The sequence below is a fragment of the Plecotus auritus genome (assembly GCF_963455305.1).
Source record: "Plecotus auritus genome assembly, chromosome: 8".
Taxonomy (NCBI): Eukaryota; Metazoa; Chordata; class Mammalia; order Chiroptera; family Vespertilionidae; genus Plecotus; species Plecotus auritus.
The window spans coordinates 110,231,070-110,256,618 of NC_137782.1; the positions used below are offsets into that span (position 1 = coordinate 110,231,070).

A 25,549-nucleotide genomic window follows, 5' to 3' on the forward strand; every position below is an offset into this window, starting at 1 on the left:
ATTGTAGCCCCCGCCAGCTCGCCGGAAGTTGTTGCTGCCGGTTTCCGGTTCCCTCCACAGGGACATCACTAGTGGGCAGCCGGAAGTAGCGCGGCCGCGGCGGGCGGCAGGCTGCAGGCGCAGCTATGCCTCGTTATTACGAGGACAAGCCGGAGGGCGGCGCGTGCGCGGGCGTGAAGGAAGACCTGGGCGCCTGTCTGCTGCAGTCCCACTGTGTGCTCCAGGTAGCGCGCCGCGGGCACCTCGGCGGCTGTCGGTGGGATCCGGGAGGCGGGCCGCAGTGTCCGACCGCCCACGCCGGCGGTGAGCACACCTGACTCGGTTACGGGTGCTGGGTGCGCTCTACAGCTCCGACTTAGTAAACTTGGAAATATCCACTGTGGGAGCCTCGGTTCCCTCCGATTTTAAATGGAAGATAACGATATCGCCCCGTTGGATTTTTGTGAAGATTAAACCATTTCGGTTAAATAAACATTTATTGAATGCTGCCTTTTCCAAATACAGAGGGAAATCAATTAATTGTGTGCAACTGGAGATACAATTTCAGAAAGTTGCTGTTATTTGAACAAAAAGATAACTATCCTCAAATGGACATAACCTTAAGGCTATATCGGTGTTTCTACTGGTTCGTGATTTACATTTGGTTTACTAATTCTAGCAGTCAGGCAGACTATAAGACTAATGAGTTATGAACTTAAGAGGTTATCTAGTCCAGCCTTGCGCACGTGAGCGAACAGGTGCCCTGCCGGCTGTTTCCAGGCTGCTGCCTCGGTGCAAACGCACCTTCCGCCTGCTCCTAGCAAATGCCTGCGCAGTGGCTGCACGATGCCGGACACTGCAGACACAAAAGCGGAATCTCAAGCTTGGTCTGAAGGGAAGAATAGACACGTAAGGAGCTAAATTCCTGCGATAAACGCTGTGTAAGCATTTTTTTAATAGATTTAGGAGCAAAATGCTTTGTGAGCCCAGTGGAGAGTGCCTTATTTTATCAGAGAATTTGGAAGTCTCTCACAGAGGAGGTGACATTTGGCCTGAGTCTTAAGGGTTGAGTAGTCGTTTATTAAGGAAAGGAGTGAGGACTGTGGTGGTTATGGGAAGAACAGCCTGTGCAGGCAGGGAGCCCTGGGAGGGCCAGGAGCAGCCCTGCCGGTGGTGCCTGAAGGATGGGGAAGGTGGCAGAAGGCTTGAGAAGAAGGCTGCAGTGCGGGAAGGCCCGGTGTCATTGAGGAGCTTGGGTTTTATCCTGACATTCAGCATCAAGAAGGCCAAGGAGATGAGCAATCAAGGGAATAAAGTACATAGACTGAGGAAGGAAGCTCAGGAAGTGGAGGGATTACTGGTAGCAAAGGGAAAAGCAAGCTGGTTTTTTTGCAGTGATTGAATTGAGCAAACTTTTGAGTGCCAAGCTCCAATTCAGGGGACATACAGATGAAAGGGACACGTTCTCTCCTGTGTAGAAATTGCATCTCTGGAAAATGAGAAAGCTGCAGGCAGAGAGCATGACAAGGACACGTGGCACAGACTTGGTCGATATTGGCCTTATTGATGCTGAATTTGGTCACCGAGGAGAACCTAATGCTTATAAACAGCCCTTTAAAGGGAAGAGCATTTACAGTTTGTGGTAAATTCATCCTGAATGTTGACTTCAGCTGGAGTGTAAAAGGGCAGTACTGAGGCAAAATACTGCGTTTTGCAGATCCGGGACAATAGTCTATCTTTGGTGGTTTGGGGGAGTGGTTGCAGTGCTGGGATTGGGGTGTCAAATCTGCTTGAGGGGAAATCTCTGATTATGCAGAGCAGGTGAAATTTGGGTTAATTTTTCCTGTGCATGAACGCACCAGATGTTTTTATTTAAATAGTAAGTACTCTGTCTTATCTCATTAACATCTATCTAAAGCAGTGGTCGGCAAACTCATTAGTCAGCAGAGCCAAATATCAACAGTACAACGATTGAAATTTCTTTTGAGAGCCAGATTTTTTAAACTTATTCTTCTAACGCCACTTCTTCAAAATAGACTCGTCCAGGCCGTGGTATTTTGTGGAAGAGCCGCACTCAAGGGGCCAAAGAGCCGCATGTGGCTCACAAGCCGCAGTTTGCCGACCACGGATCTAAAGTGTTTAGTAATAACACTAAAATTGTTCTGATTTTAGAGCACCTTAATTCTGGCTGTTTGAGCTTTTTTTGAACTGGATCATTTTTATCCTCAAAATTGCTTGACTCATTTTACGTTGGAGCTCACTTTGAGTCGGAAGATATAATAATCTTTATATTGCCAAGCACTGCATAAGGCTGGTGTTTATAAGCAGTATATGTTCTACTTTAATATTTCTTTAATAGTAAAATAAAGTAAGGTTTTGATTTTTCCCCTCATGAATTGCAAATCATAGCTTGATGTCATTAAACCTCACATAATTAAGAAAATTCAAGTTCAGTCTACTTTTTCCAGATGTTTCATATATTTAGTAAGTAGCCCTGCGCACGAATCTGTGCCTCAATAGGTTGCTGCTGCTCTCCTGTAGCTCTCCGCAGGTTGCCCCGCCCTCCCTCATAGCTTGCTGCCCTGCCCCCTCCTGTAGCTCTCTGCTGTCCACTTGTAGTTTGCTGCCCCACCCTCCTGCAGATCCGTGATCCAGTCGTTATGCCTAATCACGTAAGGGACAATTAGCATATTCCTCTTATTATATAGGATAGGACTATTATGTAAGATTATATAGGATATTCCTGGGAAACTGAACCCTTCTGGCAGGCACTTCCCCCTGCTTGGTGATGTGCTCACACAGCCCGTTAGCCTTTGAGTGTGTATGTCTTCTTTTCTACCTGGTATTAGTGTGTAGGCAGGAGTTTCTAGTATTCATTTTTTAACTTCCCACAGACTGTTTTGATTTTTTTTTTTACTAAATTAGTCCTTGTGAGGGTTTAGTTACTAGACAAATTAGTAGGATAGGGCATTCAAAAAGAAATTTTGCTGCAATTAAATTTTAATCTTGTCTTTTTGAATTGTGAAATGTGTCCAATATATTTAAGTACCTTTGTGTTGTTAAATTTACAGATTTATTTAAAATATTTTACGATAATGTAGGGGTAGTAGTAGGATTTTTATTCCATGCTTATCTTAATAGAAAAATACTACTTACCTAGTTTGCAGTTGTTACCTTGTCAAAGCGGATTTTTAATAGTTATAGCTTGAAAAATGTCTTTTTATTAAGAGTCAGAAGTAAGCATTTCTCTTGTGAACATTCTTGTAACCTCATCATGTCTTTGATGGCAAAAAGGGAATGATGATTTAATCCACTTTTCTTTGTAACCTCCTTTGGAGCTTTCATGTTTAAAGATGAGTTAATTTCACATCAGGCTCAGGCAGATCTTCTCTCACAAGTACATGTCAATTCTGCTCATAGCTCCCTTTCCTCTTCCAGTTCTTACTCAGTTGAGCTGCTCAGAATAGAGAACTTGGCTGTGGGGGGCAGGAGGTGGGAAAATGCAGAGATGTGTTGGTGGCACCAGAAATTGCTTGCATCACATTCACCAGATGCCTGATTGCTCACATGCATGTGTTCTCTCTCTCCCTCTCTCTGTTGTACACACTACTTTCTTGTCTTTAGTTCTTGTCTTAGTTTTAAGAACAGTGAAGAAACCATTACTCCTTTCACTTTTACTCTTCCTTTTCTTATCCATAAGGAGCTGGAGATACCAGTTTCTAGATTTGTATATGAACATTTTAAAGAAAGGTATCCTGTGGAAACCAGTGTTTTCAAGACCTCAAGAGCCCCCATAAGTGCCCAGAATTAGTGTACACATTTTTTTTTAATTCTGGCCTCTTCTCCTTTAAACAATAGTCAAAATGAATTATGAACTATTTCTTACATAAATTACTATTTTCTTCATTACTTTTTTAAAAAAGAACTGCTTTCAGAAGGGCCATTATTTTGTAGTTTCTGAGAAAATTTCCAGGTACTTACATTGTTTTATTTGTCATAGGAAGGAAAATCCCCTCGGCAATGTCTGAAGGAAGGAAACTGCAAAGCTTTGAAAAATTCATTTTTTGAATGTAAAAGATCAATGGTAAGAAAAGATTTTTAAAAGCTTACGTTAAAAATTAGCTATGTAGAATAAATATGTGAGTGACTTGTAATTATTAATAGGTGGTAGTGACATTATTTGGAACTTGAGGGAGTTGTGAGGTAGCATTCATGAAAACCCATAGCTGACTATTATTCTGCCACTACGCTAACCATAGCTGCTGACCTTTGTGAATTTCTGAAGAATAAAAATGAAGTCTTGGCAAGTATAATGTAAAGTAGTAATTCACTATTAGTCCTCCAAGAAAAGACTAATGTCACACTTCACTAATGCAACTTCAATTATACATGCTTGGCAAAAACCTGAAACAATTTAAATTGTGCTGGTAATTTTACTTAGTATTTCAAACAGTGAGTGTAGGACTCAGAACGAAGGTTAGATGGGAAGTTTGAATTATCTTTCGCTCATAGTACAAAGCATCTCATCATCCTGATTATGATTCCCATGTTTAAAAGTTATTCATTTTTTGAAAATATGGCTCAGCTTCATGTAGTGATCAGATGGAGACATGGCTGTCTGTCGCACTCATTAATAGGGTCTATCTGTAAAATAATTTCTTCCTGTAGAATTTCTAGGGAGTGATATTGACAGCCTATGCAAATTTGCCTTATATACTGACTTGTAGTCTTCACCTTCCTCATCCCCTTTAAGGGGCTACACTGAGAGGCTTAATCCTGTCATCAAATGAGTAGGTAATTGAAGGATTTTTAATCCCCAAATGGCTATGTGTTACATTTTTCAAGGCTCATTCTTTTTTCAGTTGCTATTTAAAGATTTCAGATACATTTGAACATTAACCTAAATAAAACTTAATTAGAAAATAGTTTCCTAGAACCACTTATAATGAATTTAGTTCAGAGAAAAAGATAAATGTAATTTATAGTCTACTTGAGAAGAAAATCCTTATTGTGACCTTAAATGGAACTTGTTTTTAATGCCATCTTTAATATTTTGGGTTCTTTGTGGGGTTTTATGGTAGTTCTGACAATTGCCTTTAAAAAAAAATTCTAGTCTTTTGTTTCCTGTTTCTCCTTCACTCTACTATCTTTAGGTTTAATTTGTCCTTTTTCTAAAGCTTTAAGATAAACACTTAGCTCATTTATTTTTCAGTCTTTTTGCATTTATGCATTTATATTAAACTAGAGGCCCGATGCACGAAATTTGTGCAAGAGTAGGCCTTCCTTCCTTCCCCCGGCTGCCAGCACCGGCTTCCCTCTGGCATCTGGGACCTGGGCTTCCCTCTGGCCGCTGGCAGCACCCAGGACCCAAGCTTCCCTTGCAGCCCGGCTTTGTCCAGAAGGACGTCTGGTCTAATTAGCATATTACTTTAATTATTATAGATGTCCAGAATAGACAAATCTATAGCAACAGAAAGATTAATAGTTGTTAATGCAGGTGAAGGGGGAAGAAGGATTAGGAAAGAATGGGAAGTGATTTTGGTGATGGTTAAGTATGCTAAAAACTTTTGAATTGTACATTTAAAATGAGTCACTTGTATTGTTGGCAGGAAATGACACCAGGCGTTAGAGCAGTGGAGTTCAGCAACCTTGGTACATGAGTTCTGGCTAAGAAAGAATTCAGACGCAAGACTTAAACTATAAGAGAAAGTTTATTTAGAAACTCACAGAGGTACAAGTGAGCCATAGAAGGAATGGGCTCAAGAAAGGAGTACAGAGGCAAAAGGACCCTTGGGTCATAGGAGAATGAGAGAGGCCAGGAAAATGCCTGGGGGAAGGAGGGGGGGGGCACAGGCTGCTCCATAGAAAGAGCTTTGACAGTTGTCTTTTTAATTGTGCTGAAAACTGGTTTACTTCTTTCCAGTAGTGATGCCCCTTAGCAAACTTGTATTTAATTATGTTGTACAAAATTTGATTTAATTGTACATTTATTTTCAGTTGGATGCCAGATCAAGATTCAGAGGAAGAAAAGGATATTGATAACTATTCTGTTGAAACCAAGATGAATACAACAAGGATTTCCTCTGATCATTAAAACACAGAAACCAAAGTTGGAAACATTTTTTTCTTACACCTGTTTGGTTGGACCATGGAGCGCTGGAGAGAATGCGTGATTTCTGTTTTTTAATATCTATAAGTAATTTTATTCTGTGTTATTTTTAGAAGAAAAATTGGCCAGTTACGAGTAAGGGAGCATAATAAATGCATTTTAAAAATTGTTTTAAAGGCCCTAGCCAGTTTGCTCAATGGCTAGAGTGTCCGCTTGTGGACCAAAGGACCATGGGTTCCATCTTGGTCAAGGGGATGTACCTGGAAGGGGCAAAGGTAGGAGGCAACCACTTGTGTGTGTCTCTCCCTCTCTCTCTCTAACCAACCCCCCACCCCCACACTCCCTCCCTTCTACTATCTGATAAGCAATGGAAAAAAATATCCTCAGGGGAGGATTAACAAAACAAAACAAAAGAATTGTTTTAAAGCACAAAGATTGTTATTTTCAAACTTGATTCAACCAAATGACACACTTTGTACACATCCTTTGTGAATATTCTGAAGGCCACTAATGGGACTGTTAAAATCGATAACGTGGAGCTTGGAGAAAATGTTTATTGGGAAAGTTTAGGATAAAACTGTCTTTTATTTAATCTCTCTTGTTTAGTTATAAAATAAATTGCGTTTGAGTTCTTGGAGAAGAAATGCTTCACTTGCACTGATTCACTGACTTAACAGCTTCATCACCTTAACATCACACATCAGGCATCACTGGATTCTTTAGCCTGGGCTCTCTCCGCCCTCGCTGGACTGTTTTTGTTTCCTGGCTTCATTTTCAGTCTGGCCCTTTCTACATAATGGGAAAGAGGTCAGTGTCAACCAAAAGCACACATCCTTAATATCCATGATCCAAAAAGAAGAGAGAAAACTTCCTTTCTTAGGGGCCAATAGTCAAATTCTACGAAAGGGCTATTGTCTTCCCTGGATCACCTGCCCTTGAATTAGACCAGTCCCTGTGGGAAAAGGAATAGGGCCATGATCTTGGCCAGGCCCGGGTCTCATAATTCCCATGAGAATCACAGTGGATGAGTGATGGGCCTCATCCCAAAAGAAAATGATTCTGCACAAACTGAAAAAAGGTGAGTTCACTATGGAAAGCACGAGTGGAAACATGAAATGCTTGAAAAAGTTTACAATTGGCGACTTTATTCTGATCACAATACAGTACAGGACTGTACTATATAATAAAGTTTTCAACTTTATTTTCAGTGATGAAGAAAAATGAACCATATCTTCATAACATCCACAGGTCATCAGAGTTAAAGCAGTCAAGGTATTTTAATAGCTTGTTTTCTCTTGCAAATGTTCACCTAAAGTGAGAATTCCATGCCAGCACTAGTCCTTCTTGCAGAATCCCAGAGGTCCCTATTGTATGTACTACTTTCACTGAGAAAGGGAAAATGCTGGATTTTTTTCAATTCTTGTATACCTTTGCCCTGGCCAGTGTGGCTTGGTTGGTTGGGTGTGATCCCTTGCACCAAAGGTTGAAAGGTTGCTGGTTCAATTCCTAGTCAGGGCATATGCCAGGGTTGCAAGTTCAGTCCCCGATAGGTGGTGTGCAGGAGACAGCTAATTGATGATGTGCTCCCACATTGATGTTTCTCTTTCTCCCTCTCCCTCTCAAAATTAAAAAATCAAACTTTTTAAAAATATTACCCTAGAAGTATATACAATTTAGTGTTTTGTTTTGTCACAGAGTTGTATAACCATTACCACTAATTCCAGAACATTTTCATCTCTCCAAAAAGAAACCCCATACCCATTAGCAGTTACTCCCCATTCCCCACTTCCAATAACCATTAATAACTGTGTCTATAGATTTGCCTATATGGAATAATATGTCGCCTTTTTTGACTGGCTTCTTTCACTGTTTTCAAGGCTGTATGTAGTATTTATTTGTACTTCACTACTTTTCACTGCAGAATAATATTCCATAGTATAGACATTCCAAATTTTATTTAGCCATTCATTAGTTGATGCACTTTAGGTTGTTTGCACTTTGGGGCTATTATGACTAACTAGAGGCCTGATGCACGAAATTTGTGCACGGGGGGGGGGGGGGGGGGAGGGGGGAGGGAGAGCCCTCAGCCCAACCTGCACCCTCTCCAATCCGGGACCTCTTGGATTATCAAAAATAATTTCTGATACTTCTATTGGTAACTATATAGTTGTCATAAAATACACATAATGTAAAATTTATCATCTTAACCATTTTTAAGTATATAGTTCAGTAGTGTTAAGTATATTCACCTTATTATGCAACCAATTTCCAGAACTTTTTTTCATCTTACAGAACTGAAATTTTATACCCATTAAACAACTCCCCATCACCTTTTCTCTCCACCCCCTGACAGCCACCATCTACTGATGATGAGCATTACTTAATGTTTTTGTTGGCTATTTGTAAATCTTCTTTGGAGAAATGTCTGCTCAAGTTTTTTGCCCATTTTTAAATAGAGTTGTTGTTTCTTTTGTTGTAGAGTTCCAGGAGTTCTTTGTATATTCTACATATCAGTCCTTTTCCAGATATATGATTTGCAAATATTTTCTCCCATTTCTTTTCACTCTGTTGGTTGTATTTGATGCATAGTTTTAAATTCGATGTAGTCCAGTTTATGTTTTTACTTTTGTAGCCTGTGCTTTTGGTGTCATAGCTAAGAAATCATTGCCCAATCTAATTAAGCTCTTCCCTTACATTTTATTCTAATGGTATTAGTTTCAGTTCTTATGTTTAGGTCTTTGATCTAGTTTGAGTTGATTTTTGTATACAAACGGTGTAAGGCCTAATTTCATTCTTCTGCATATGATACCCAGTTTTCCCCAACATCATTTGTTGAAAAGACTGTCCTTTCTGAATGTTCTTGGCATTATTGTTGAAGATCATTTGTCTGTATATGCCAGGGTTTATTTCTGGCTTATGTCTGTCTTTATGCCATTACCACACTGTTTTGGTTACTATAGCTTTGTAATAAGTTTTGAAATCAGAAAGTATAAGACCTCCAACTTAGTTATTTTTTCAAGATTGTTTTTGATATTCAGAGTCCCTAGAGCTTCCATATGAATTTTAGGATGGATTTTTCTGTTTCTGCAGAAAACACCATTTGAATTTTGATAGGGATTACATTGCATCTGTGTATCACTTTGGAGAGTATTGGCATCTTAACGGTGTGAAGTGTGCTAATCCATTTAAATGAAAGGACTTTTCATCTATTGTGCTTTAATTTCTTTTAGCAACATTAGGTTTACTAGTATTTCTAAGTATCTCATTCTTTTTTATGTGATTGCAAATGGAATTGATTTCTTAATTTTCTTTTTAGGTTTGGATAATAGATTAAGTTTTTATAATTTTACCAGGAAACATAATAGACATACAGAAAAATACATCGGACATTTGTATAATCTTAACTAATAACTAAATTGTCATGTTACTACCATCCAGGTAAACAGACATTGAATGAACCCCGGACTTTCCTCTGAGGCCCTCCTGCTCACCCCTGAGAGAAAAACCACTGTTCTGGTGTTTGCCAGACTCTGCTCATAAGTTTCCCTTCTTCCTTGAGCTTGTTGCATTTGGCTCCTTGTGAGGTGTTAGAATACAGTCATCCCCCTTATCCGTGAGGTGCCTTAAACTGTGGGTAGTACTGAGTCCCATATATGTTTTTTCTTATACATACATACCTGTGGTAAATTTATAAATTAGGCAAAGTAAGAGATTAATAATTAAATAACTAAATTGGGACAATTATAACAATATACTGTAATAAAAGTTATGTGCATGTGGTCTCTCCAAATATCTTACTGTACTTACCCTTCTTGTAACCTGTTGATCTCGGAAAATGAAACCTTGGATAGGGGGTACTACTGTAACAAGTTACAGCACTACCCCAGAGAAAAGCAACATGATCTAGTGCTGAAACAGGAATTATTTTAATTGAACACCATCTATTCACTCCATAAACCTTTTTGAGTAGCTCCTTTGCAACAGTCATTACATTTGCTGTTTTGAACAAAGAGCAACATGATAGACAAAATTAAAGGTAAGTTAGCATGATGGATAGGATATAAATGATATAATGGTCATATATATTAAAAATTATATGAGGGAAAATATTTTCCTAAAAAGGCCACTCATTCTGTGGCGAGAAATCACCACAGAGAAAGGCCTTGGAGAAGTGAGAAGGCTGAGTGATGGTGGTCCAGATCAGAGAGAACATGGGCAAGGACCTGGGCTGTGTGCATGGAATTATGGGTGGGTTGAAGAGATACAGATCTTAGTGGCTGCTGAGATGTGCTGGGCAAGGGAGAAGATGACCCCAGGGTGGGAGGCGGGGTCATTTATCAGGAAGGCTCAGCCTGCTTGGAGGAGGATGCAGAAGTGTAGCATTGACACTGTGTTGGAGACACTCATGTGTTTGGCTGTGTAGATGGATCTGGACCTAGAGAGGCTCAGGTGGACCTAGAAATTTGGGAGTCATCAAATAATTGGTCATATATTCCACAGGAATAGATAAGGCTTTTCCAGAAAAGCATTCAAGTGCGAAGAAAGTCCAGAAAAGCATTCAAGTGCGAAGAAAGTTAAGGACAGAAGCCTAGGGAATACCATAATGTTAGTGGTGGGTGGAGGATGACAAGCAAATCAGAGTGAGGAAGGTTGGTAAGAGGTAGGGAGAGAGGCACAGAGCCAAGGGATGGCAAGTGCAGGAAGCCATGGAATGCTCTGTTTCTACATCCATCTCACTAGTAGAGATGTCTTGCCCTAGCCAGTTGGTGGATAGAGCATCGGCCTGTGGACCAAAGGGTCCCAGGTTCAATTTCAGTCAAGGGCGCATACCTTGGTTGCAGGCTTCTCCCCGGCCCAGGCCTTGGTTGGGGCTTGTGCAGAAGGCAACCAATCAATGTGTTTCTCTCAACTGATGTTTCTCTGTCTTTCCCGCTCTCTTCCACTCTTCCTAAAAATCAATGGAAAAATATCCTCGGGCGAGGATTAACAACAACAACAAAAAAGTCTTCTTCCTCACTGTGGAAATTCCCACTGTCTCAACTTTCTTTCCCTTTCTGTTACATGATACAACACAGTGTCAGCACCTGAAGGTCTGTGTTTGAATGCAGACCTGCCATAAAGGCCCCCGGGAGCCTGTGCAGGGAGGAATCCTGGCAAAGATAATGCTGAGGCACAAAAGGAGTCAAGGGGAAATTTGCAGTGTGACTATCCTGTACCTCCACGCCCGGGGTTCTGTGTCACAGCTTGGGTAGTGAAGGCTGTAATAACAATAAGGCAGAGTTACTGCCCATTTGCCAAATCTTAGCAGAGGATGGGGAGGGGCGTTCTACCCACAGACAGGGACGGGTATACCACCTCACCTTCAGTGAAGTCAGGACTTGTTTTCAAAACAAGCATAAAAAAAGGTATAATTAACTACATACAAATTTAAAACTTCTCTATACCCATACCATAAAGCTAAAAGACAACTGACAAACAGATTTTAAAACTTGGCAACATATGACAGACTGATATGCAGTATTGTATCTTACAAACAATCCATAAAAATGACCACCACTCCAATGGTCACAAAGTAGAAATACAAGTAGAAGTATAAATGATGTTCAGTTTTCACAGTAACCAAAGACACCAAACTTGAAACAAGATGCCATTTTAACATCAGTAATAATAAAAGGAAAAGGCACATGCTACAGGTGGGAAGCCTAACTTTCTGGGAATAACACAGGCAAACCTCTTTTTACTGGGCTTCGCAGATACTGTGTTTTTACAAATTGAAGACAAGACCCTCCACCAGCAAAAAGATTATGACTTGCCGAAGGCCCAGATGATGGTCAGCATTTTTTAACAATAATTTTTAATTAAGGTAAATACATTGGTTTTTCAGACATAATGCTATTGCACACTTAATGGATTACAGTACAGTGTGAACATTTATATGCAGTGGTAAACCATAAAACCCGTGTGACATGCTTTATTGTAATAGTCACTTTATTGTGGTGGTCTGGGACCCAAACCGCAACATCTCCGGGTATGCCTGTATGAAAAATTCAAAAATTTAAAAACATTTACATTGTCCTTTAACAGTACATTTCTACCGTCAGGAACTTATCCAAGAGAAGTCACTGGACGTGTCTAAGAAAAGGTACAAGATGTAATCCTGGTTTATAAGGAACAATCAAACCATCAATGAAACATCTTAGCAAGGGATGCAGCAGATCACCAGGCACCCAGCGAAGATGTGACCTGCATTAATGGACGTGGCCAGTAACATTCTAACCTGTGCTCAAAGCCACGGCACCTCACAGCTGTCTTTTGAAGAATAGACTGTTGTACCCATACTTTTCACACGAGGAAGCAGAGCCTCAGAGTCACCAGCCAAGGAGTGACAGAGCAGGATTGGCACGTGGGTCTGTGTGAAGTGGACGTCCATGCTTAGTCCCACCCTCCTATACCCCTTCACTTCCAGTGAAGTGAGAACGGTCATAAAACAAGTCTCTCATGGGCCCCTGTTCACAAACATGGAAGCACACAATGCAACGCCCATTAATAATCGTCTAGTCAGATGCCAGCCAGAGAACCAGTCCTCCTAGTGCAAGAGAATGAATCAGGCACGACCAAGTTTAATGCTCTCGTCAGTTATTTATTATCCTTCTAAAGACTAGCACATTTACAGCATACATGGCTTTGAATGAGCTAAGAATATATAAAACGGTACATGTTTATATATATTAATACTGGCCAAAACAAATAAATAAAAGTACTTTAGTGCACCAAGCTTGGCAAATACAACTGTGCAGGGACAAAACTGTACTACACAATATCCGTGTGTTTTAGAGGAAACCAAAGGCAACTGTGCTGTAGGCGCTCCGATACCCACAGCACACTCGGTTTTCAGCTCTCAATGTTTCTTGTTCAGTGAGGGCCTGAGAAAGGACACTGGGCGGAACCTCTACTTTGTGGTGACCCATAAGACTGCCTTCCTTGTGCAACTGGAAACTCAAAGCTCCTTCGCGTCCCAGGCGCTGCTGGCACTGTGACAACTGGCCTTGCTCAGCGAGGGTGGTTAAGTGTGCGGCGGTGCCCGGGAGGCTGGCCGCACGGGAGCCGCAGCAGGGCTCAGACAGGATTCTGGAGCCTGAGCGTTTTCTACATGGTTAGCCAAGTCTTGAGAGTTTTATGATGTGCATAATATGAAGCCAAAATTGGAAAATAATTCACAAAAAGGTGCCCCATGCAAAACTGCTAACAGTTGACTCAACATCTGCTATAGTCCCTTTTGATAAATGTAGGTATTTAATGCTCTTCAGACAATAACAGAAATATGGGTGGCATTTAATTTAAGAAGACAAGGGAATATTTTAAAAGGTAGTGATGATAAAATAAAAAAATGAAAATATAAAAGATACTAGAAAAATTACAAAATGAATGAAACGGTGAGAGGTAAAAGGCTAAGTCAGCCATATGGAAACTGAACAGGGATGGGCCCAAGAGAACCTGCCCCAGCTCCACCTCTGCAGTGGGCATGGTGGACGTGGGTTTCTCTGACAGCGACATGAGTTGCAACTGTCCCTCATGGAGGCGTCCTCCACACCAGTTCCTATTCAGTCAGTGGGAACGCCCCTCCCGTGGGCCTCAGGAGACAGCAGGCTCTGTCTGCGCCCTGGCTTCTGAGTGGGAAGGGATCTGGAAGGCCATCAAATGGCACCCTCCCTGCTGCTCACCCCTCTGTGTCCCTGCCATGGGCACTCTTGCCTGTGCCTCAGCTCCCCAGGCCCAAGTTTGTTATGTGTTTCCAAGTGGCATTTCTAAAGGAGCCCGAAGAATAGATCCCAGAATCTTAGACACAGGGATTTCCTAAGGTTGCACCAATCATTAGGATCAACATCATCACTGTGTCACATGTATTTCTTTTTCCGCCTTTTAAATAACATATAAACATAATCATCACAATAAACAATTGATAAAACATATAAACCAAGAAAAAAAACTCTGCTATGTGCAGATAAGACTCATCATCTTATAATAGATGACCAGACATCATTTTCTATGAAATCCCTGTTTTATGGCCCATTAATCCCTTTCAAAATCTCATTTTCAGAGCTAATTTCAACTTTCTCAATAGTCACCTTACATAACAGAATGAGAAGATAGTAACAATTATTGCAAACTTAAAAGACACTTTCATCAGACCTTCAAACATGATTGTATTGTTTTTTAGAAGACAATTGGGAAACCCACAAAAGGAAGTCTGTTCTGAAAAGATTTAGGCTTCCACTGTCTACACATAAACCCCCACTGCTGAGAGGCCCTGGGGCACCCAGGGGAAGGGCACCTGCACCCAGGCAGGGTGGGGCCCGACATGCAGGCTAAGAGGACAGGCAGGCAGCTGGCTTCCTGTTCCCAAGCTCACACCATTCCAGAACTCCAAGGAACAGAAGTGGCCGCCAATGTGTGAGCAAGCAGCTCTGTGCGTGTTACCTTCCGATCAGGACTGTCTCGGCTGTTTCTCAGCCTGCGACTGTGGCCCCACCTGTGCCCTCACAGGATAATTCAGGAGAACCACCTGCTCTCACAGCCTGAGCCAGAGCTAGCCTCTCCCCAAAACTTGAATAAACATTTAACAATTACTGGTCTGTCCAGGATCCAACTGTTTACTATTTATTGTTTTACATTCAGATTTCTAGGTAGATTGTAATTCGATGCTCAATTTTGAGTTACTTAGTAGAAAAATAAGTGAGCAGCTGCCTAGGGGGGCATTTTAAAAAGTCTTAGCATCTCAGACCTACCTAGCTTGAGTCCTACAGGTGACTATCATGACATCTATCTGTGAGGTTCTGGCTGCAGGCGGTTTAAATGGGCAGTTGTTACTATCCACACTATTGAGCCAACATTACCTCCTACTAATTCCAACCGAATAAAAAACATGCTTCATAGACTCTTTAGTGAAATATTTAAAAAAAAACCACAAAAGTAAAAACCAGTCCTTCAGGTCTTCGTGAAGAACTCGTGTATGACACTAGAGGGTACCCACATTTGTTCTATAACAGCTAATGAGAGGACACCGTGTGTTCAAGTTTCAACCTTGCCGTAAGTCCCTTCGGGAGGCCTGTAATGCTTGGGGAAAGCCTTCAGCTGCAGGGAATTAAACGCATATTTGCGACTTCCAACATTCTTCATTGTATTTTCTCTTCGACAACCCTCACTGGGGAAAAAACAAGCACAAGAAATGACAGCAGTAAAAAAGGAAAAAAAGAAAAGACTTAAACTAAGATGAAATGAACTGATTATTTTTATAGCATTAAAAAAAAAGGTTAATTTAAATGGGTGCCAGACTATTTGCAACAACACACACGTAAGATGGTTTCTGAACAAGGCAATTAAGCAGCACAGCGATGGGCGCATGTGGGGGGCTGTGAGTTTTGCATTTGCGAAAGCAACACTGTAAGTGGAAGCAAACATTTTTTAAAGTTAATGGTTTCATGTGTTTCACGTCTAGTATTTCATGGTTCTGTGGTGGTTCAAAGATTCTGTTACATAACAAATTAAATGAAAAAAGTAGTGCGACTCTTACCAAAGCCTTTAAGAAGCTGCACCTTTCTATGTTAGCAAAGCCACGTGGCTGAGAAGGCTGTTCTACCAGGCTGTCCCCTAAGTGCAAAGCCATCGTCCAGTGGCCCAGGTGATGGCTGCCTGGTGGGTCTGAATGGCTATCAGGGCTGGAGCGTCGTGAAGGAGGGACCCCGCCACGTTCCCTGGTGGTAGCCGGCCACCTTCTCCAGGTGGGCTGCCCTCAGGGTGGCCACCTTTCAGAAGAGTGCCACTGAGCCAGTGAGAGCCCACAGGTGCCCTTTCGTAGAGAAATGGTGCTGCATTTGGTGGGGGGTTGTCATGGTAACCCAGGGTGCAAAGCAAATGCAGAGCAAGAGGGTGAGGTGCGCAGGCAGGCCTCATGGTCCCAAAGGAGAGCATTGGGGAAGTTCTCTGGAAAGTGTTCATCAAATTAACAGGTAAAAGCAATTCTGAATATAAAGACTTTCTATAGCACAGTCTAACTTTTTATATTTTCTAAGACTAGCAATTAAATCAACTAGTTATCAAATTTAGTACAAAACTCCCTTATGAGATGTAAAATTTGCAGTTACCAAGAAACAGTGATTTAAAAAAAATATTTCCAATCATATCAACACCATTATATCATGCATTTAAAAAAATATGTTATTGGAAAGTGCTTGAGCCTTTTAAAGTGAAAATGACATTCTCATTTTCAAAAACATGTGAAATATTTTAGGTGAGACTGTAATTTTATGCAGAAGATAAGCATGGGTATTTCAGAAAAGTAGTCCCCTGCTTGTTATTAAGTAACTTAGTAACTCAAACATGCTTCCCTGACCCCAGAGCCTCCAGACCTCAGCAAGATGACACGGGCCTCCCAGGAGGCCACAGAGAAAACGATGGCCGTGTTTATCTAAATCCAATAATCAGGTAAGATTTAATTCCATTTGAGCAGAAGCTTCAGGTTCTATGCCCATGTAGTGTCTATCCTTAGTGCTGCTGCAGAGGCGGGAGAGGCTCCCGCCACCACCTCTGCACTCGCCAGTCATGAGCCTGGCTTCTGGCTGAGCGGTGCTCCCCCGTGGGAGTGCACTGACCACCAGGGGGCAGCTCGTGCGTTGACTGTCTGCCCTCTGGTGGTCAGTGCAGGTCATAACGACCTGTCATTCCACCTTTGAGTCAATTTGCATATTAGCCTTTTATTAGATAGGATGTGCATGCTTCTCAGAAGCCATCCATCAGGGATCAATGTCAAACTGCTAGGGAGGAGCGAAGAATCATTCGGGAACTTTGACATTATCTTTTATTTATATGTTAAAGAAGCTGATTACTGGCTTAACTGGCTGAATGGATTGTACCATAAACTTTGTTTTGGAGAGCATCCATTTAAATGAAAAATCAGAATGGAATGGAGACACAGCTCTGGTTCCCCTCCCGTGGGCTCCACCTCTCAGAATCCAGGGGATGCCTGTGTCTCAGGGACCTGACACCACCAGTGGCCAGGCCCCAGCGCTAGCCTCCCCTTAGAAGCAACCTGGAAACCAGCACCAAGCCTCAGCGACGCCCTTCCTGAACCTTCCCTGTTTCATCCTGCCTACTTCTCACTCAAGCAGGGGAGCCCTGGATAGATATTGGCCTAATTTAATGAGTAAAATGCCTTCGTGAGGTTAAAACTCAGTATGAAGGGTGGGCACACTGAGTCTCTCTTCTCAGCTATTCTGCCCCAAACCAACAAGCCACAGCCTAGGCTGATGGTGTCCTCCCTCATGCTGGCCCTCATGACTCTAGTTACAATGTGCTGGCTTTTGACTGGGCCCGGAAGAGCAAAACAAAGGACCACAAAAAACGGTACCCTCTGCCCCTTCCATCCCCATCCTCAACCTAAAGCACAACCCACTGCAGCAGGAAGCAGCCCAGAGCCCCAGCCCACCTCCGGGCTTCTGCTGCTGGCATGGCCCTCCTGCTATGTGGTGGGTCCACAGGGAGTCAATGGAGAGTCACAGAGGAATCGAGGAGGCCCAGGGAAGAGGAGGGCAGGCTGTCTATAGTCAGAGGTGAGCGCCAATGCGTGTCACCCAGGGGCATGGGGAATCTCTCCCCAGAGCTGTGCCTGGGAGGCTGTGGGGACCGAGCATGTGTGTGGGCTCTACCTTCCCGCCTCCACATAAAGGGAACCAGAGTCATGTATGCCACAAGCAGGAGAGCAAGTGGGCAAGGTCCTCCTCAAAGACTCAGACCCTGGGGACCAGGGTCACGTTCCCAGCCACTCCCTGGGCACTCAGAGACCCCCCTGAACGATGCAGGAACTGTGCCACAGCACAGCCACCCATTTGTTCCAGAAAAGGCAGTGTAACCACTGCCCTGTGGGAAGACTGGCCTCACCCACGGGGTGCACCTGCCCCAGAGCTGCCACAGGGCTCCAGGCCTGGGAAAGCAGGGTGAGCAGGCCTGTGGGGAGGACATCTCCCAGGGGTGAATCAGTCTCCATCTGCATTTGTTACTCACTGCTAACTGCTTCTGCAACTCCTAGAACCCAGACTCAGGTCTGATGCCAAAACAGATAAACCCCAGGATAAGTTCTGGAAGTCTGGGAGACGGAATGGAGAGGCCAGATTCTATGGGGGACTGGGTTTGTGTGCATGTGTGAGTGCAACGTTTCTGGAAAAGCCAGCTTCTCTAAATTCACTCGTTTTTCTAGACGGATAAAAAAACAAAAAACATTTTCATAAAAGACAGTGTGGGGAGCCAGCCAGAGGTCAAAACCAGATCACACCACCATCTGAGCTGGAGACAGAAGCTGCTGGCATTGCTCCTGCAGAGCCTGTGAAATGCCCCCCAGTTCACTCTGTTACCATCACAGGGGTACAATTCCTTCTGCCAATGTGGATGTTAAGTCACCCCAGTTTATGGACAGGGCCTTCTTAAAATTAGGAGCGATAATAGCAGAAACCAAAGTAACTCCTCTCTCTCACAGCTCCATCTGGCACAACTGTCCAAAAGGCAAGCCTCATTTTTGGGTCATTTTTCTTTGATGTTTGGTTTTTTCATTATTAACTACATTTGATTTCTGGAGAGAAAAGACGTCTGGATTTTAATTCAAATACCAAGCTCTTTAAAATGAAAAATGCTATTTCAAGAGAAATAAACGTGTATTACTTTAACAGCCTTTCATTACTCTATGCATTAATTCCTGTAATTGCTTTAACGGTCCTTAAGGATGTAGAAGAGTAAATCGAAAGCCACATGCAATGTTATTTTATGTGCCTCACTTGGTACAATGTGCTACTGTATTCACAGCTTCTTTCATCTCACACTGGAAATAATAAACATGAGCAAGGAAATGTTATGATTCCGCAAACTGTTAGCTACTGGAACTTAGGGACTGTGTGTGAAGTGAAAGCAGGAAGGCCATGTCCTATTAAAGAGGCTCACACAGAGGAGCCAGTTACAAAGCATCTGCCGTCCTCATTTCTCTTCAAAAGGAAAGGGAAGGTCAGCGGCACATTTAAGGAATAGTATCAAATATACAAATTCTTTTCAGACAGAATTCCTTTCTCTTGGAAACAGGGCATGTGAGAGATACAGGTAACAAATAGCTTTACATCAGAAAATAAGAGATAGGTACAAGTGATAACAGGCCAGCTACACAGTGCAGTCACAGGGCACCGTGAGAACATGTTACAGCACTGAAACTATAGAATTTAAACAAACGAGTCCTCTGGGTGAAGTAATTCGGCAGGTATTCACAGTTCAAAACAACCAACGGCAAACTGTAAGGCATGAAATCTCTCTTGGCAGACCACGCTTTGACACATCCCTCTGTCCAGGTAGGTGCCTGGTGGTGGGACATACTCTGGCACTTTTGTTTTCTTGTGACTAATTTTTCATAATGACATTCATTTGCAACGCAATTTGGCCACCAGGTATGCTATGCTCAGAAAGAGCCACACAATCAGTAAATTGGGGCTCAGCGCTAACAGCGGGATGGAACAGAGGAGGCTGGGGTCTAGTCTTAAGTCTCGGATGGGCACCAGGCCGCTCAAGTTCTTCTGGGTGACTACCTCCCGTGTTCCAATGCTGTGAAAAGGAAAAGGTTTGGGAGAAAGGAAAAGAAAAAGGAAAAAGAAATAAAGAAAAAGAGAGACACATGCAATGGATTTTATCAAAATTATGGGAAAAAGAGGAGAACCAAAAGATAAAATTTTAAAAAAAGGGATGAAACCACAACAGAAAAGGGTGTGAAAGGGATACCAAAACAAAACCAGCACAGTTACAAGAAAAAGGAGAGAAAGAGAAGTGGAAATAAGAAAAAGTACTGTAGTCTACCGAAACACACACGTAGGCGGACGGAATGGTTTTCCATGTTCACGCTCTCAGCGGCCGGCGCACATGCGGCCTGCCATGCGCTCACATGCTGCGAAGACATGGATCTCAAATAGCAAGCTGAGCATGAAGAACCATTGGGGTGACCTTCCCACAGGTGCCTGAGCAGGGCTGGGCAGCTGAGCTTGCCCAAGCTACCTCTTGATGAGCGGTTCAAACAAAGACCACTTACCTCAAGTGTCAACCGCAGGCGGAGCCCTCGCCAGACTGGCTGGGGCTTTCAGGCTGAGCAGTGGCAGGCAAGAGCTACTTGTGGCTCCAGCTTTGCAAGTTATTGTCCCCAAGAATGGCATCCAACCCAGCTTCCCTGGAATTTGGGATTCCCGCTTTGGGTATCCAGGAGAAATGGCCAAGGTGAGAGGCAGCCAGAAACACAGGACTCTGGGACCACATGTCCTATGCATGGCCACCAAGGTGGCGAGAGTGACAGAGCCCACAGGCTGGGACACAGTGGCGGCCCCTGAGGACCCACTGGGAGAGGGGCGGGCCAGACGTCCTGGGCTTTCCCAGAGGAAGCAGAAGGCTGGCTGGCCCTACTGGGATGGCACTTGTGGACAGTCCCACTCCCAGCCCGGGCAGTTGGGGCATCACTGTGGCTACGTAGGAAGGCCCACTCTGAGGGCTGCAGTGGGACTTGGAGGCAGAGGGACCACCAGCAATGTACACTTCGCTCCCCACCGCCTGTCCCATGGTGTCCCGTGATAGCTTGAATGTTTATGCCCCCCAAATTTGCAAATCTTGAGAGAGCTGGCTGTTCACATTTGGTAGCATGGCACCGCCACTGCCCACCCTGGGCCTCCAGGAGGTGCCTGAGCCTCAGCTCCGCCCCTCACACCGCCCACTTCCCACTGCCTGAGCCTGGCCTGCATGCTGCCCTCTCCCACCTGGTCCCTTACAAGGGAGAAAGCAGGAGACCCGAAACCCACTCCTTCACTTGGGGGTGTGGCCACTGCTTCCTGCTGCCTGTGCAGGGCGCTCAGCTGAACCCAGGCCTGGCCACCACTGTAGCCAGAAATAGTGGCTGAGGACTCAGTCCCCTTGGGCTTATAGTGTGTGAACTATAAGCCCCACACGGATAAAGCAGAAAACACGGAAGCCACGGGTAACAGCATCATCTTAAAGCAAATGCATGTGGCCAAAGCCCCAGATGCCACCAGGTCAGGTGGACAGGCAGCAGGTGCTGGTGCTGAGGATTGTGGGGTGAGCGGAGGTAAAATGGGATGGAGTTTTGTTTTTACTAACTTCTTAAATAATTATTATGGTAATATATATGTTCCCTGTAGAGATGTTAGAAAATTCAGAAAAACATAAACAAGAAACTTTAAGAAGACAAACATCATTGGAGGTGGGTGGGATCTGAGAGGCAGGGAGGCAAGGGAATGGTGCCTGTTCCCGCAGGAGGCCTTCCCTGCTCAGGGCCTGAGGTCCTCACTGCAAGGAAAGAAAAGGCCAACTGACTGCAGTCAGGAGCACTCAGCAAGGTGGCAGGAATGGTAACATCCCCAGGGAGGGAGTGTGACTGGTGTGGCAAGTCTGCCAATTTAGTTTAAGGCCTTATAACCTAAGAAATCAACAGGAAAAGTGTGGCTAGGAGAACACAGAAGTATACCAGTAATCACAGCGTCATTTAAAGTGCTCAAAACGGCCCTGGCAGTGTTGTTCAGTGGTTAGTGTTGCCTGCGCACTCAAGGGTTGTGGGTTTGATTTCTGGTCAAGGGCATGTACCTGGGCTGCAGGTTGGATACCTGGTCCTGGTGGGGGTGTGTGTGGAAGGCAACCAGCGATGTGTCTCTCACATCAATGTTTCTCTCCCCCCCTTTCCTCTCTAAAAATCAATGAAAAAATACCCTTAGATTAACAAAAAATAAGTAAAGTGCTCAAAACTATACACAGCGTAAGTATTCATGACCTCATCAATTGGGTAAATTATGCTATGCTAAAAATGGTAAGGTCTATATTATTAACCTGAAAAATGCTCACAAGGTAGTTAAATGAAAAAAAGCAGGCTAAGCCCGACTGGCATGGCTCAGTGGTTGAGTGTCCACCTATGAACCAGTAGGTCATGGTTCAATTCCCGGTCAGGGAACATGCTTGGGTTGTGGTCTCGAGCCCCAGTGTGGGGCGTGCAGGAGGCAGTCGATCAATGCTTCTCTCTCATCATTGATGTTTCTGTCTCTCTCTCCCTCACTCTCTCCTTTCCGCTCTGAAATCAATAAAAATGTTTAAAAAAAATAATAAACAGCAGGCTAAAACAATAGGTAGAATTGCACATATAATTGTATTTGTGTTTTGTTTTCTGTATTATTCAGGGGCTGGTTAACCAATGTGTGAATTAACTACACTCACACCTGTACGCATGCATGCATGCATGTATGTAGGTAGGTATGTGTGAAAGAGTATGTATCAAATGTTAGCACTGTTACTTGTTATGGAAATATGGAAAATTTTTTTGGTGTGTGAACCACCTCTACTCTAATTTTCTTTCAAGGAATATCGACTAATCACGTGATAGCAAGTAAAAGTGCTTCGTGTGTTGTGAGCTGTAATACTAAGCTGTGCACCTGCAGGCCGCCGGGCAGGCCAGTCCCTGTCTCTCTGGAGGCCACTCTCCCCCTGGCCTCCAGAGACCTCTGTGCTCAGATGCAGCCAGAGGGAATTCTGGTTCTCATTGACTAAGACTGGGCAGAGGTCTATGTATCCACTGCACACCTGGCTCAGGCCTGGTCTACCAAATGGTGTGTGCTCTGTGCCGCGGAGTCGTCTGGCTTCTGGAAACCCCAGGGTGAATGATGTCCTCAGTGTCCTGTGTCAGCGCCCTGCTCAGCAACTGCAGACTCAGCCCATGGCTCCTTTTGGAGCCAATCCTTCCCTTCCTGGGCCTCCTCTTCCTGCTGCCTTCTGCTTCCCAGCATTACTGTTTTTCCAAGGAAACATGCCTCTCACAATGTGTCGGTGTTGTTTTGCCTGCAGCGATGCTTCAGGCTTCGTTTGCTCCTGAATGGACCTGCTCCTAATATTCGCCCTGACAACCACAGGCACCCCTTCACTCCTCCTGCTCCTTTGCTGGCTGAGGTCTGCATGTCAGCAGACGGGCCTCCCACCAGCTCTCAGGTGCCAGGACACAGACGTGGTTGGAAGCACCAGGACACTGGGCCTGAGGCCTGAGCTGGTCAGGACGGGCAGAGCCTCCAGCTTCCCTGAGGCTCAGGGCAGGGAGGCATGTTCTGAGATGGCAGAGAGGTTCAGAGGAGCTTGGAAAGCAGAACAGGAACAGAACAATTCCATTTTTACAAAGTGCTATTATCAAGAGGCAGGGCTCAGGCATGGCATTTGTGCATCGCTGTGAGAAGGTCAAAGGGCAGAAACATACAGAAAGGATAAGAGAATTGAACACTTTAAAGAACTTGGTGAGAGGACAGATGACACAGACATTCGGTGGAAGTGACAGCTGGAAACAAGACTGTGACAGCATTGGGGACTACAGCGAAGGAGACGGACCAGGTTTCTTATCCTTTCTTTTGGTATGTGTGGTGGGTGCTCCCCGGCATCGGTCGGCAGCAGGCAGACTTTAGTGCCAGTTTCACCCTGCAAACACGCCTGCTGCCTCGGAATCAGAGCACCGTTAGGGCGAGGTCGCCACGGCCCCCAGGCAGGCGGGGGCTGCCGTTACCACAGAGCACTCATCTGACACTTTGCTCAAAAAAGCAAACTGTGTCGACTGCCAGAGAAGCGGAGCAGACCAGTGCCACCTGCAGACAGCTCTTGTCGCTCAAGTGAGCAAGGAGACATACGATGGTGTGAGCAGCAGGTGCATGCTGAGCACTCTGGCCTAACTCACGCCCACAGCAAGCAGGTGGTGGGGATGCCACGGGCCAAAGGCTTGCTCTGGCGCCCCCTGACCCGAGCTGCGGTCTCCCTGTTGGAACAGTCCTGCTCTAGGCTGCTAGCTCGTGACATTCCCTTGGCTGAAAGGAGAGCGCTGTCTCCATTTGATAGCGCCAGTAGTTTGACTTCGTAGACACTAGTGAATTTTCCAAAGTCAAACCAGAGCATGACGCCGGGCGAGGGGCCTGGTGCCAGGGAGCGGGGCGGCAGCGGGCGCGGCAGGCACTCACTCACCTGCGCATGCACTCCAGGGCCTGGGTGAAGACCTGCGGGGCCATGCCGTGCTCGTGCTGCAGGATCAGGCACTGCTCCAGCGTCACCGACATGGCCGTGCGGTCCTTGGCGCTCTTGCAGCTGGTGAACCGGACCCCGTTAAGACGGCGGCAGATCTGCCCACAAGAAAACAAGCCACACTTAGAGGGCGACTGCAGAATGAGATGCCCCACATGGGACAGAGGGTCCAAGGGCCCAGCGAGGATGTGGCCACAGCTCCCCCCAGGCCTGGCCACTCCCTCTGCACTTGCTCCCCGCAATGGAGAAAGGCACTGCCATGGGACCTCCGCCCTCCAGCTGCCCTGGGGCACCTGCTCCCACAGGAGGCGCCTTCCCAGTCAGGCCCCCTCCCTTTCGGAGGTGACCCTCTATTTGTGCCCTTCCGGCTAGTCTCTTTCAACTCTGACACCGCCACCCTTCACCCTTGGGTGCGGGCCCTGAGAGGACGCGGGAGGAGCAGCAAGGACCAGCTCCAGGAGGTCAGAGCAGCCAGAGGATGTCCAGCCCATCAGGGCCTTAGGCCTCTCTGGCTTCCTCTCCTCTCCTCTCCCGCACAGATGGGGGCCTGTTTAGAACACTGCCCTTGAGCCACCTGCTGACCACAGGCCCCAGGCCTTTCCCATCCTCCCCCTCACTCGGGGCCTGGCACAGGACGAGGCCCAAGTGCCCCCTCACGCGTGAGGGGCTCCCAGGTGGGCCCCTCAGGGCTGGGGAAGGAACACTCAGGGCGTCCCTCGCCCCATGGAAGGATGTACTGGGTCACTTCCTCTGTATTACTAGGTACTATCCTCGGGACACAGTCCCCAAATCCAGAAAGCCTTAAAACAAAAGGTAAGTTTGTGGCAACCTCATTTGGCAGCACACTCAGATCTGAGCTGGTGTAAGCCTACTGACCATCTTTATGCCATTTTGTATAAATAGTCATACTTTTTAGTGAAGCAACATTAATCACGTATGTGCACCATGTTACATGTATGTGCATCAACTGTATACCATGTCACTTCTAAGATAGGGACACCTGTGAATTCCAGACCACCTGGCCACAGACTCCAGGCAAGGGCCCGTGACAGGAACCGATACCGCATGTGAGAACAGCACTGGCATTGGAAGTGAAATCCCCCACGCTGGACGTTGCTGGGCTCGTGACTCACTGACTCCAGAAAGATCCCAGACCCACTGCAGGGCTGCCCTGAGGGTGGCCCCAGCCTGCTTCCCAGGCCAGCAGAGCCCGAGCCATGGCCGCCCCTGGGAGACACGGGCAGAGAGCACAGTGTGGTCTGATCACTGTGTCCAAGAGAAGACGGCATGGGAAAGGCCAAACAAACCACCAGCAAGAGGCAGGCTTCTTCTGAAAACACACACAACTTG

General features: G+C 44.9%; 2 protein-coding genes and 1 long non-coding RNA gene across 13 annotated transcripts in view; 2 read left to right on the top strand and 1 right to left on the bottom strand.

Moving 5' to 3' along the window:
• Nucleotides 1-52: 52 nt before the first annotated feature.
• COA5 (cytochrome c oxidase assembly factor 5) lies at nt 53-6,732 on the top strand. Its single transcript, XM_080683081.1, has 3 exons — nt 53-224; nt 3,980-4,063; nt 5,977-6,732. The coding sequence occupies exons 1-3, from the start codon at nt 126-128 to the stop codon at nt 6,016-6,018; spliced, it is 225 nt and encodes a 74-aa protein (XP_080539207.1). The 5' UTR covers nt 53-125; the 3' UTR covers nt 6,019-6,732.
• A 320-nt stretch (nt 6,733-7,052) lies between these two features.
• Nucleotides 7,053-9,875, top strand: LOC308255528. The gene is made up of 3 exons (XR_013961360.1): nt 7,053-7,166; nt 7,297-7,360; nt 9,527-9,875. It is a non-coding gene; the product is annotated as an uncharacterized lncRNA (long non-coding RNA).
• A 2,835-nt stretch (nt 9,876-12,710) lies between these two features.
• INPP4A (inositol polyphosphate-4-phosphatase type I A) overlaps nt 12,711-25,549 on the bottom strand; it is a 121,481-nt gene continuing 108,642 nt past the window's right edge. For 6 of the 11 annotated variants that reach the window (XM_080683072.1, XM_080683080.1, XM_080683076.1 and 3 more), the window contains 2 exons: nt 24,143-24,297; nt 12,711-15,290 (listed from right to left, as the gene is read on the bottom strand). In XM_080683072.1, coding sequence (XP_080539198.1) covers nt 15,158-15,290; nt 24,143-24,297 — 288 coding nt within the window. In that variant the 3' untranslated portion in view covers nt 12,711-15,157. Of the gene's footprint in view, nt 15,291-18,685; nt 19,718-24,142; nt 24,298-25,549 lie in introns of those variants that run through there. The other 5 variants (XM_080683074.1, XM_080683078.1, XM_080683077.1 and 2 more) reach the window with 1 other exon arrangement.

Coding starts and splice junctions, on each gene's coding strand:
- COA5 (XM_080683081.1), top strand. CDS start 126: ATGCCTCGTTATTACGAGGACAAGCCGGAGGGCGGCGCGTGCGCGGGC. Junction 225..3,979: donor AGTCCCACTGTGTGCTCCAG/GTAGCGCGCCGC, acceptor TATTTGTCATAG/GAAGGAAAATCCCCTCGGCA. Junction 4,064..5,976: donor TTGAATGTAAAAGATCAATG/GTAAGAAAAGAT, acceptor ATTTATTTTCAG/TTGGATGCCAGATCAAGATT.